This window comes from Manacus vitellinus, unplaced genomic scaffold (genome assembly GCF_001715985.3).
Source record: "Manacus vitellinus isolate BGI_N305 unplaced genomic scaffold, ASM171598v3 scaffold_4_pilon, whole genome shotgun sequence".
NCBI classification, from domain to species: Eukaryota; Metazoa; Chordata; class Aves; order Passeriformes; family Pipridae; genus Manacus; species Manacus vitellinus.
In genome coordinates this window covers 18,676,043-18,690,032 of record NW_021940604.1, presented here as the reverse complement: position 1 = coordinate 18,690,032, position 13,990 = coordinate 18,676,043, and the positions used below count along the sequence as shown (strand labels likewise).

Sequence of the window (13,990 nt, the reverse complement as noted above, 5' to 3'; positions counted from 1 at the left end):
CAAGGCAGACTAGGCTCTGGCTACCAGTCAATGCCAACTAATCACACAGATTAATTATTGTTAACTTTTGGTGTGCTTCGCAAAAGGACTGAGTTTCTAAAAAACATATTGTACAAAATTATCAGGGGTTTACTGAGTTCTTTTACAACAGTCTGCTGCATGTAGTAACTGCACCATCCATGCATTCACAGCATGGATGTGATCTCTTAAAGAGAAAGAATGACCACAGAGAGAGGACTGTGATGCCATCTACTCTCTCTCTCTTTCTGCATGGCAAACCAATCCCATTCTTACTCTTATCAGACTGTTATTACAATAAAACCAGTTAACTTATCTCACTTTAGGCTTTTGCAAAATCTGGTTGAAAATTTGGTTGTGTCTGTTTATTGGAAACTATTATCTTTGGCAACTTCAGTCTCCAGAAAAGCTCTATAAATCACCAAAATATTTTGTTATTTTACTTTAAAAAACCACTATGTAAAAACAACTTCTTAAATTCTAATTCTTTATTCTGACATTATTTATGTTGTTTTTAATGGTTGCTAACAACCAACCATAAATATTACTTAAAAAATATTACTTAAAAAAGAAAAAGTTAACATTTTCAACATGAAAATCTGTAATCAGCTTATTAACACCTTCCAGCTAAAAAATTCAGTCAAGAGAGGGAAAAGAATAATATAATCCTAGATTTAAGTCACCACACTCACCAGTTTTGCCTTAATAGCCCCAGAATCAACATTCTGACCAGTCTTGGCATGTAGCTGAAGCTGAACAGCATGGAGTTGCAAAAGCTGATCATGCACTTCCTTTTCCAACACCGCTTTCTCCGCCTGTGTTTCTGTCAGTTCAGACTTCAGATCAACTAACTGTGCCTGTGAAGATATAATCCATCATAGTGATGAGCAATGACTAAACAGAGTCACCAGAACTATGATACATAACACATCATTTGTTGGTACATACATGTTATACATGGTGTATACAGCTAAGAGCACACGCTCTTCCTCTGTAGCCCAACCTAAGCACTGGATCATTTGCAGAATTTTCTCCCCAACTGCCACAAAATTAATTTACCCACAAAAGCAGCATCAAACGGCCCTACTGCCAAAAGCAACAACAGCTGAGTTCTTCCTCATGCAGACAATGTCATGTGATGCTGATGTCCACTCCAAAACAGGGAAATGGCATTAAACCTATGTAGGGTGTACAACCGTACCAACGTAAACACAATTTTAAACTGTAATATTATTAAATCTTACTGAAAGATATTGATCAAAGCAAAATGCCATTTATTTATGCAATGCTGAAATCAAATAATCTTATTTACAATTGGTCTATTATCAACAGCTTAACTGAAACAGCAAATTAGGTGGGTAAACCAGAAGCCACAAATTACCATGCCCCTAGAATGGACATGTAGAAAACAAAAAATAGTTAGTAACTCTTGAAAAAGTGGTTTCGAGACATTTTAAAACCAGTTTTCATGTAGGGTTTATATCTGGAATAAAAGAACAAGTTTACCGAGTTGCTTTTATCCTTAAGTTCAAGTAGCATTTTATAAGACAAGATACATATATATAAGATTTAAAGCTACTATTTACAAAAAACCCCACTCCCGAATACGATTTCAGGGGATTTTTAGCTAAATTCCCAGAGCATATTTTTGCTACCAAAAAATTTGGAACTGAAGAGCAAAAAGGAAAAGCCACTAACTCTAAAAAAAAGCCCTCTCATATTAAAGAGGGTATTATAACAACGTTATACTAATGTTCAAATTCACAATGAATATCGAGTTGCAAGTTGCAATGCTCACCCCATTCAACTACATAAATCACTGCTATAAAATGTCTGTATCAGTTAATGAAAAAAAAAGCAGGAAGGATTTGACTATCAGTAGGGAGTACTTACTGGGTCTAACATTAGGTACATAATTTAAAGGGACAGCCTCCTTAAGCTTCCAGAGTAATTCAGACATAAGTAGGCTTTTCCAGAGGTGATTCAGAGCACCTAAATTAAAGTGCAATTTGATGAGATGGGTCAAGCCAATCTCCAGTTTGCTGCTGCCGACAAAAACATCTCCCTTCCCACGTTTAGGTGGAGCCTCAACAAACCAGGCTAGCATTTACTTTTTGCCAAGGAATGGAGCTGCATGCATTTCCACCTTCCAACTGCCAGAATGACAAAAAAACTTGAAAAATTTGTAAACCCTTGCAGAACTCCAAAGCAGAAATTGCCTTCTACTGAAAGATGATACTTTAAATATCACATAGCCAAATAGTTTCAGAGAAATGGGTTACTTATAAAACTGCACTGTTTTCCCCAGTGACCAGCAATGGTTACAGTCTCTCTGCTGTGGATTATCTACCCTCCAACAAAAGCAGACACACACCTGAACTAATGTAGCAAAAGAAAATATCACTGGCATAAAAGGTAATGATATGGTACAGAGCAGACAACAAAGACTTTAATAATGAAGGCACAGTTTGCCCCAGTCATACTTTCTGAGTATTTTGTTATTATTACATAAGGTACATATCACTTCTACTAAAAAAAAAAAAGAAAAAGACCACTAATGTCTTCCTCCTTTCTAACAGGTACTTACAGCTCACATACTGACTTTTATTGCTTTTTAATACATGTAAACACCCTCTCTCATCTGTTCTAATTCAAAATACCCATAAAAGGGCAAAGTGGCAGAACAGATAAATTAGAGCAGTTTAATATGTCCAGCCTCACTTAGTAGAGAATGGCAGACAAAACAGAGTTCTGGTGAGGGAAAAAAGAAATAAATTTATTTCCCTGTGCAAATTACAAAGACCAATGGCAGCTACCAGTTTTGTGGCATGAATGATGCTCCAAAAGTATCACAAAAAGACTGTCAAACTCATAATAAAAAATAAAAATTGTACTCTGTATATGACCTATGGTTTAAATTCATGTCCTGCTGTTTTTATCATAAAATGGCCTGGTTTGAAAGGGATTGTACAGATCATCTAGTTCCAACCAGCCTGCCATGGACAAGGACACCTCGCACTAGACCAACTGCTCAGAGCTCCATCCAACCTGGCTTTAAACACTTTAAGGGATGGGGCATCTACAACTTCTCTGGGTAACCTGTTCCAGTGTCCCACCACCCTCACAGGAAAGAAATTCTTCCTAATATCTAATCTAAACCTACTGTCTCTCAGTTTGAAACCATTCACCCCTGTCCTGTTACTACATGCTCTTGTAAAGTCTCTCTCCATCTTTCTTGTAGGCTCCCTTCAGATACTGGAAAGCCTTAATAGATAAAGAGAAGAAAATAAACAGAGCAAAATGAGAAATAGTATGAGCATACATCATGGAAATAATCTGTTTACACATTATGAAAAGTCACAAATCTATCCCCAGGTACAGATGCAGACACAGGAGACATTCCAAAATGCAAACACAGCAAAGCTGGTTTCAAATCCTGTGATCACTTCTATGAAGGCTGACAAATCTTTATATTATTCACAGACGTCTCGTCATTCTCTGTTTGGTCAGCTCATTTAATTTTCCTTTATTTTACTCTTACTAGCACTATTTTTAATCAAATTCCCTCAATTTGTTATAAAGGAAACATATGGAAAGACTGCTGGAAATTCAACAGCTCTATATTCAATTTTGGAAGCTACTCAGTAAAAACCAGATGGGGGCAGAGACAGCAGAGGAAATGACGAGCACGAACAAGAACTATCAGTAAGGCCATTCCTTCCTAGAGCATCATTCACTGATGGCAGGAGGCAAGGGTTCTACAGAAAAAGATGGTCCCAAATAATACAATTTTAATATTTCAATTTGTATAAACACAAGGATAAATTAATGTTGCACAAGCAACTGTACTAATCCTTCACTGGCAGCTTTTTTGGATGTATTCTCCAACAAGACTGTCGAAGAGAAATGTCACGTATATTGATGGTCACCTGCAACTGCTCTAGAATTTGCAGAGAAGTCAGCTGTGGGCAGAAGTAACAAACACCCAATCACAGGAGACCATTGAGCTTCAGGGTCAAGAGCGTTTAGGAAAAGCCATCAAACAACAAACAGAGAACACAAACTTTCCTTGAGGAACAATAAGGGGCAGAGGGTGAAGAGAAGGTAGTGTGTTTACTTTCATAACATCCCTTTAACTGTAACTTGCTGATTCAGCCAAAAATGGAACTCTTCTGGGCAGTATCCAACTGTGCAGATTAGTACTTATCACTCATTAGCAAGTACCATACTACAAGGTTACACCTGCTAACTCATTTGTGTCTATGCCCCAGCCAACATGCAGCTAATAGCACAATAGGACTGTGGTTCATGGAACTAGGATTTAATCATGAAAACCTACACCTAGACCTAGATGAATCAAGGACACAGGACATGAGAGATAGAATTTGCACAGCTCTTTTTTTCCTTTTATTCTGACATATGCTGGCAAAGTCAATGCCTTTTGAGATATGCTCATTTGCCTCTGACTCACTGAAGTCACGGATACTTTGACCAAGATCTGTAACTGGAATTCGGTGCCAATGGCAATAGGAAGTGCTGGTCTGGACCTTACAACAGAAGCCAAAACCTACTGAAGTCAACTAGAAAATAAGCAAGTTTCTTAGTTATTAAAGGAAGTCAGGTTCATTTCAATTCTCCACTTTCCCCACCTCTCTTGTCATGGACAACTTTTCGTGAAGTGCTCCGAAAAATGCTTCAGTTAAGCACTGCCTGCTAACTGAGAACTCAGAGAAGTTATGGAAACGAGTCAGCATGGAAAACATTAAGCAAAATAAGAACAGCATTACTGACATCACTTATTCCTAAGTACCTCATTCAAGCTTGTTCCCTAATTTATCAATAATTATTAAACACATTACTGTTAATTCTTTGTACTTATTGTCCCTTGTCCATACACTGTCAAGTACAGAAGACATGCTTCTTGGTTTCTTACCTTTTTTCTCCTCACTGTTTGGAATAAAAAAAAACCAAACACAACAAACTAACCTTTAAGAGTGATCTGATCTGTCTGTGGTGCAGGGAGAAAAGCCTGGTTTTCCTTCTCCTCCACAAAGTACTAGTAAACACAAGGTACTTCAGAAAGAGCTACTGCTTCAAATTATTGCACAAGCTATTTCTAAATTCCACATGAAAGTCTATATTTGAGTAAACTGAAGATCTTAGTCAAATTCACCAAATAGTACAACTCAGTATTTATCTTCCAAACAATCTAACATACAGATGATACCAGAAAAAGAGTTTTGAAAGGCTAACTATAAATATTTACTCAGTTTTGGGGCATACTTTGTCATTTACCAAGTATTTTGTATTTCCTATTAGTTTAGACGATATCATATAATTTTTTCATATCATGGTCTGAACTCTAAGAAAAAATACTCATTTAGTCACCTGTATACTTTTCATAGAAGAGTGAGCATTAGAATAACTAACCAAAATTATTTATTTCTGTAAGATCTCAGAGACACACTCAAAGATTGTATAATAACTTTATACATTGAAAAGATTAAAAATGTGACCTTGTCCTGAACAATTCACAATGTAAATATGTGAAGGAAACGACGAAAAAATGTAAGATAAAGAGAAGCACAAATGCAGAGCTATTTGTGTGTAGAAGTGCACAACAGGAAGCAGATAGATGGCAGCTAAAACCACAACTTACCACTGCTCATACCCATCACTGCTTGAATGAGGCACTAAGATACAGCAATATCACAACCTCTTCAGATCTAAAGCATCAGAGGGAGCACAGAAACAGAGTAAACTTAGGAGAGTGGGATGATGGTGACTAACAGGTCATGTCAACAGGAAACAAACCCTCACTACTGAAAGGGAAACCAGCTGCAAGGGGTAAGAGGCAAACTGAGAGATGGCATCATTAGATAAAATAATGACAGTGTTTTTGGGGAAAGCTTTTTCATTTTCTGAGCCATCACTGCAAGAATTTCTGCAGTATGGACAAGAGTTTTCTTTGAGCTAATAGATACAAAATCTACCTATGACTTATCCATTTCCCAGAGAAGAGAACTCAAAATACAGCCAAACTGAATCGGAAAGGTGGGCCATAGGCCTGAATAGCAATACAGTGGCATTATTCACCACACCAATTAAAAATGAGAGGAAGACCTGAAATCCCTCAAAGTGTAATGAATGCATTTTTTGGTATATGAATTTCTAGCTCAAAAAAAGACTAAGCATAATCCACGTATTAGAAAACTCATATTTTTCAGCAAAGAAAAGCCAGACACATACAAAATTATCCATCATATTACCAGCCTCCAGTGATTAAAAGTCATAAGCCAAACACTCATCAAATGCCTTTAAAGTTTTTGTTTAATTTCAGGCCTTTAGAGTCCACCTAATTCATTCTCATATCAAGCCTTCTAAACTCATAAAGGTCTGAAAACTGTCTTTCTAAAGCAAAAGATTATTTTTCCCACCATATAATCTCTCAATGCCAGCACTTAATTTCAGAATTTCTTATTTACATAAACAAGACAGTCTAGTGCCATCATTTTATCTCTATGTCTACATTTCTCCCTATTTTGCCTTCCTTCCCTCTTGAACTGAATTAATTTTCAAGATTCAAACCAAGCTGTTAAAGAGGTAAAGGTGTGTATGATTAAAGTTCCTACAACATACAAGTTTTGCACAAAACAGCTGCTAGTAGTAAAGAGTGAGGGACTAGTGCCCTCACAGAAGGAAAAGTGGGACGAGTCAGATCTTCAGCTAATTTGTTTAATCTACCCAGAGACAGGAGGCAACAGCCCGGTGTCTGGGCAGCACAAGTGCAGTTCTGATCTGGAGACTGAGCTGCTCTCTGTGTCCAGCCAACTAATCAAAAAACATAGGTAGATGAAAAGGCAAAGGATGCTGTGACGTGGAAACTCACAGATCATGGGAGAGAACGGGGACTGCCTGAATCAGAAGGTTTTAGTGACTTGAGAAAGTGCTCAACACTTCCATTAGGACACATCACTCCCCACAAATCAGCAGGGCACAAGATTTCCAAGCTCCCTTGATTCTGTTACTAATAAAACACCTCCACTATATATACACATATTTTTAATAGCTAATTTTACAGGACAGATCCCTATCAATCTTGCCAAGGGATCAAAACAAAATTCACAGACAAATCAAGAATATGAGGTGGTTTTACTTCTTCAGAAGAATGTCCTCATGTACTCTACACTTGACTCCAAAACGTTTACCAACATACATGTTTATACATTTCAACACTGACTCCTGATCAGGACTATTACCTTTCTGATATAGAGGCTGCAGGATCTGGGATCATGAAACACAACAGAGCATACTACAATGCTTATGCCCCCATATATGCACAAAAAAGCAATATAAATATCAAGATATGACACTAGCATATTTGCCTAACATTTCATTCTGGGGGCATTTTTTTAAAGACAGAAATGTCATTTAAATTAAAAAAATCCCTAATTATGCTTTACAAACAACAAAATCATTATTCCTAAGTGTTCCCATAACATTAGACAAATGCAGGACAGAAAACAATTTTTCAGGATGTGACAGCTGCAGCTCTTACAGCCTGAGGCCTAAACACACTCACAGACACCCAAGTGGCATTGGTTCAACAACAACAGAGCCTGCCGTGCACAGTTATGAACCACACAACCCACCTACTACCAAGTTTTCAGGGGGAACTCTAACTTTGCATCAGCCCCCTGATGGGAAGCAGCTGAAGCTCTTAATGATCATGTTTCTCTAACTGCTACAAAAAAGGACTGTCTCCATTATCTCACCAGCATCACTTCACCACTTTGTCTACAGCTCTCCAAAAGACAAGAACACTCTACCCTTCCTCAGTCTTGACTATTTGGTTCTTCCTGTCTGCTAAGCAACATTTGCTGCAATTTCTCACACATCCCTATTAAGTTTAATGGACTGTTTTGAATAAGAAACTATGAAACAGATCAGAGCCCTATAAATCTCACTGTGCTCCTTGCAAAACTAAACAATGTGACAGCACTGTCCAAAATGTTTCTGAATAGATGATTCACTTAGGAGCCATAATTTTTGATGATAAATCCCCCCCAGTTTTAACATAATGCTTACCACTTGTCAATGATGCCAATATTTCAAGAAATTATTTGAAAAGACTGTACTGACAAATTTTTAAATTATATTAAAAGTTTTTATTTCATTTTTATTATGACCCCCAAAAGGACACATGACTTAAATTTTTAGCTAAAGCTTTAAATTTAATAAAATGCTCTTTATCGTGTGGCTAATAAGAACATGAATGACAAAACTGATGATTACTGATTCCCTAAATAAACATTACAGTTACAGTAGCATAGCTATGTAAGTAGTCTTGGTAAAAATGCAGTGTACAATATTGAAGACGCAAATGAACTGTAAATAAATTTAATCCACTTTTATTATGTCTCATACAGATTACAAAGCACATGAGACAAATTAACCTCTCTGTTTCTTAGATTCTATTCTGGTCCTGACAAAACATTCGAAAGAGCAGGTAGCAAATTAAAAGGATGCAAAACAACATTCCTCCTTTTTTATCTTCTCTGCTGAAGATTAGTTCTGGACACATAATTGTTTGCACACTTTTCCTCCCAACAATTAAAAGATAATCATAATACTACATGTAAAGCATCTTAAGAATTTGGTTTCCATTTACAAAAATGGATACATCAACCAACATTTATACACCAGTCACTGACCCTTTTCAGCTCTATCATTAAAATACCTGTTACTGCAGCAATCTCTTACCGTTTTCACTTTGCTTTAGGTACTGTTTCTTGCTACTGTTTTACTTTGTATTTGACTGTTTCATTCTGTTTACACCTACTTACAGAAGTACAAATTATTTTTTTTTTTAATCACTACTTGTACACTTCACTGCCAGTGACAAATTTCTGACTGCCTCACAAAGACTTTTTTTGTCAGGTTGCCCATGCTTCTGATTGTTTATTAAGAAGACACAAATCTGTTCTTAGAAACCATGTTGGTGGTTTTATTATCGCCATTATTTTGAAAGCTATACTAGCTATGCAATGTAATTCAGGAAATAAAACTATGAAATATATACTACAATGCTGGTTCCCTCTCAATTTCTTTTTGGCAACTCCCAACAAATGAGACAGAGAAAAGGAAAACCCTTTCTATATGCAGACTGAAAATGAAGTAAGCTAGTTCAACTTGCATAGAATTCCAGGGTTTCTGATACAGGAAAATATGAATTAAGTAGAGGTGACCTCTTTAAAAGGTCTTAATTATTCTGATAAAAGTTATATGTATCAAACTAATGACAATTTAGCATATATACCCGTATTTCCACTTCCTGAATATTTGAAAACTGTTCACATTTTAGGATATAAAATAAGCTGGATCAAATATCATTCAAATGTTTTTTCAAAAAACCACACTCTGTCTAGTACCAACAGATTTCTATCCAAAAGAGAAAAAGCACTAAGAGTCAAAAGTACAATCAATAAAATAACACCTCCCTAAATACTAGAAATATTAATGAAATGTGAAAAAAATTAAACAAGTTCTTGCAACTATGCTCCCAGTTTTATATACATATTTCATATGGGGCAAAGAAATATCTTGGTCTTCAACAAGTGAGTTTCTCAGTGCAAGATAAAGGAGAGAGGGTGAAAAAAATCCAAACAGACCTTCCTAAGAAGGTGAAAGGTCCTACCTTGGTTTAAGAAGTACTATCAAACAACAAAGCAGGACTACAACTCTGCAGTGTGCTCCGTAAGACAGACTCACACAATGTATGAAAAGTCATCACACACACAAAGCCACCTACGTTTAGCTTTTTCAGTTTGCCATTGGGAGGGTTTATATATAATTTTTATATATATACACATATATATTACCTACATTATTCTACACATGCTTTAGCTGAAACAGCAAGGAGTTATTCACAGAAGAATTCAGCTTATAGAAATATGTTCCTCTAAACCTGCTGATTCCAAGTTAATCACAGACATAAAACTACATAGGCAATTAACTTCTTAGACATATATATTTTCTTTAACTTCGGCATGTATATTGTCTTAACACAACTGCCAAGATACAGGGTGTGCTCCATCAGACATTCCTTTCTAGCTTGTTCATTTAAAATTGCAGAATCAGACTGGAAAAGTGCCAGATTTAAAGTCAAGCTCAGTCTTCACTGGCACATTGACCTACTAACTTTATTTCTACAGTACTGCACTACACGGAAATTTTTGAAATGGACATTCAGACAACGCCATAGTCAAGTCACAGTCAAACAGGAAAAACAAAAGCCTATTAACTACTTCTCAATTAAATACCTACTGAAATCTCACACACTGACTCCCAGCCTGCATCTGCTGATTTATAGGGCTTTCCAAGAGACAGAGCACCACAAAAAATCTCCTTTAAAATGGCTGTCATCTCCTTTTGTTCTAAAAGCCTGAGGTCCTGACTGTCCTCCATCAAGATACACTTCGCTATTTTTTCATCGTGAAGTGAAGCTGATCTCAGAAAAGACAGTGGCTTCTATTGCCTAACACTTTTTTAAGCTTTGATAAGCTACTTAATTCAACTTTGTCCTACTGTGACCAGGAGGAAAATCATGAAAACAAGTCCTCCTTCCCTGTCATACCACTAGTTTAATTTAAGACCGCAAATGTTATTAGCACAGTAGTATGTTTATGAACTTTCACCAACCTAATGCACCAGTAAATTTATTTGCATACATCCTCCGTGCATCTGCCATACCTTCAGGCTCCTGCTAAAAATAACTTACCCCTGAATTGCCAACATATGGCTGCCTCTTTGGAAACTACCATCTTCCTGGAACACATCTTTCAACTCTCTAGCAGTAGGTGTACACCAAGATGGCAAAAACTTTTTTGAAAAGTCCTACAGCAGGAGCTTCCATCCACCAAACTAAGCTGTGCCTCTTAAAACCAATTGTACGAACCAGAGAATGCATATTAAGCTGATAAAGTGGATAAATTAAAGCCTGAACTGCATTTCTTTATTCTTGCCTGTAATATTATAATAAGACCCAACAATTTTGGTCAAGGAAATGGAATCCACAAACAACAGAACGATATTCATAATTTTTTGTTATTTTTCTTTATGAAATAGTATCAGTCATTCAGTAAGACAAGATCAGGCAAATGCAGCTGCAAGAGTAAGTTTAATCAAACTTAGCTTCAGTCAAAGTATTATTTTAATTCAAACAGAGGCGTATTTCTGAAGATGGATCTTATTGGCTTGAATAAGTGTTTGTACCTAAGTAAACTCTTACTGATGACATTTTCACGAATGTGATGAAAGCTTTGTATAAAAAGTACAAGTAGTATAAAACTACACTTGTGGGTTATTAAGAAATGACCACAATCTTAAAACTTACATTAAATACAGTAACTTGCATTATAAAAAAAAAAAACACTGATCACACCCTCAGCTTCAGTATTAACGTTAGTGATTTCTTTCAGAATACGTCACTGTACCCTTCATGTTGGACACTGTGGCTTTCCACTAGACATCTGTGCACATGAAAAGACAAGACACTCACTTTAAACAGAGCAGCTCCATCTTTTGGAGATTTTAAATGGTAGCTTTCATTTCAAGTTTATGACTTCAATAAACATGAAGCCCTAAAATTAGCAACCTTCAAGGCAATACTAAAATCTTCTAAAGGTCTACTTGAAAGAAAATAACTCCTTTATATGTATAAGGCCTAATGTTACTCCTAGTAATAAAAATATTCCACAAAATAAAAAAGACTTTTTATTCACTTCAAAAGCATTCACTCTAGACTAGCAGTATCATTTTTATCAAACAATTACCTCATAGACACAGATATACACAATAATTATGCTAATTATTAACAACTGTGCTCCTTTGCTCTTCAACTCATATGCGATTTAGGTGTAGATCTTCAGTTCCTTAGGTGCCCCTGATAATTTCTTAAGGATACAAAATCTTTCAGGATCTGAGTTATATAATTTCTTTTAAAAACATTTAAGCTTGAAACAACCTTTCAAAGAAATATTTACCAAGCACCAATCCATTCTCTTAAAATATCCTGAAAACTCACCTGGTTTACAGGTCTGTACACAAAACCCACCATCCCCGCATAATATGCAATAAACACTGATTATCTATCTACTCACATATCTTATTTTACTACACTTATACAATTAAGCCTACAGTATAGGTTAATAGTGTATATGTATGCAACATAAACACAAAGAACATAAACATCACCACAGTAAGCATTCTGCTGAAATAAAGAATGTGATTAAAAAAAATCCTAGTTTAACCAGTTCTTTGCTCTACTCTGAAATATTCTAAGCCTCTTTCCCATTACAATGTCTTCATACCAGGAAGAAACCTGAGTAAAATCAAAGCCAATCTACTTACTTTACTTCCTACTGAAAGGCATACCTTCAGAAGACTGCTTGAAGACTCTAGAATTCCTTTATTATAATAAGTGTGACACAAAAAAAGAAAGAATGGAATTCTGTCTATTGAAGCTCTTACAAAGCACGTATCTTCACGGTTTCTCAGAATTTCCCCCCTTACTCCTATATACTTGCAAGCTAGTAGAACAATAAATAAAGCTTTAAAAAGTATGGCCTCCAACAGATACTGAAGAAACTAGAGGGCTTTAGCCCAGGGAAAAGGTAACTGAGGAAGAAACATCAACAGCCTTCTAATATGTTACTGAAAGACAAGCAGGTAGTTCATACTCCTGCCTGTTAAGGTCGAGACAAATGACAACACTTACTAAACCAAAGATGCTTAGATTGGACAGATATAAAATGACCACAAAGTTTCCGAGAATCTCCTTCCAGAGCACTCCAGTTCTTGCACAAGCCAAAGGACCCTGCCTCTCAGCAGCATCAGCACCAGACAGCTTGGCTCTGTCTGGTGCTTCTTTCTTCCCACCCTGACTGAAACTCTGGATCAGGCAGGAAGAAAACTTTCCAACAGGAAGGACAGTTACTATTCTTCTGACAGAACGTGTGACCTCTGCTAATATCTTCAGTCACTAAGCTTGGCAGAGAGCTGTTTGATCTGCTTTGTAGTGTGAAGGGACAAGAGGACCTGTCAAAGTCCATCCCCAGTCCATTTTTATGTTTTCTTTACTTGTAAGGAGGAACAATGTCCTCATTTTGACTACTGAGACTAAGCTTTAAGCACCTCGATCTTGTCTTTGTCCCTTTTTTAAAAAAGGCTTTCCAAATTCACAGAATCCACTAGGACCTCTAGACTGAGTCCAAGCTATGACAGAACACCACTCTGTCAACTAGACCATGGCAATAAAGTGCCACGTCCAGTCTTTCCTTAAACACCCCCAGGGACGGTGACTCCACCATCTCCCCGGGCAGCCGATTCCAATGTCTAAACAGCCCTTCCCGCGAAGAAATTCTTCCAAATGTCCAGTCCAAACGTTGCCTGGCACAGCTTGAGACTGTGTCCTCTCATCTCGGCTCACCAGAGACTCAGTGCCAACAGAAGACGAGTTAGCAGCATCTGTTGCTCAAGACTCCTGTTTTCCACATCCAAGAGAACTCCTTTGGCACGCACTGCTCCATGCCCGCGCTGGAACAACCAAACCCCGAGGGAGGATCGTCACGGCCAGGCCCGAATCCTAAAGCACGGGGCCTGGTTCATCCTCCCCAGTCGCTCCCAGGGAAGGGGCAGGAAGAAACCCGGCCGGGCTCTCGCTGCCCTGGGGCACGGCTCGGTCCCCTCCCCGGGCACCCCCGGGGATGCGCCCCGGCCCCGCATCCCGCTCACCTCCAGCTTGTGGTTGATCTGGGACACGGTCTGAGCCTTGTGGCAGAGCTGCGCGAAACACGAGCTCAGGCTCGTCATCTTCTGCCGCCCCTCGTACGTGATGTCGGCCTGGTCGGGGTCGATCTCGCCCAGCAGCAGGTCCACGTCCACGAACGCCTTGTCGAACTCCTTCTCCAGC

The 13,990-nt window shown here is 37.7% G+C and overlaps 1 protein-coding gene across 1 annotated transcript in view; it reads right to left on the bottom strand.

Annotated features, from left to right (window-relative positions):
* GOPC (golgi associated PDZ and coiled-coil motif containing) overlaps positions 1-13,990 on the bottom strand; it is a 32,307-nt gene that overhangs the window by 12,530 nt on the left and 5,787 nt on the right. Inside the window, exons 2-3 of the mRNA XM_008928401.3 lie at positions 13,813-13,983; positions 711-875 (exon numbers count right to left, since the gene is read on the bottom strand). Coding sequence (XP_008926649.3) covers positions 711-875; positions 13,813-13,983 — 336 coding nt within the window. The remainder of the gene's footprint in view (positions 1-710; positions 876-13,812; positions 13,984-13,990) is intronic.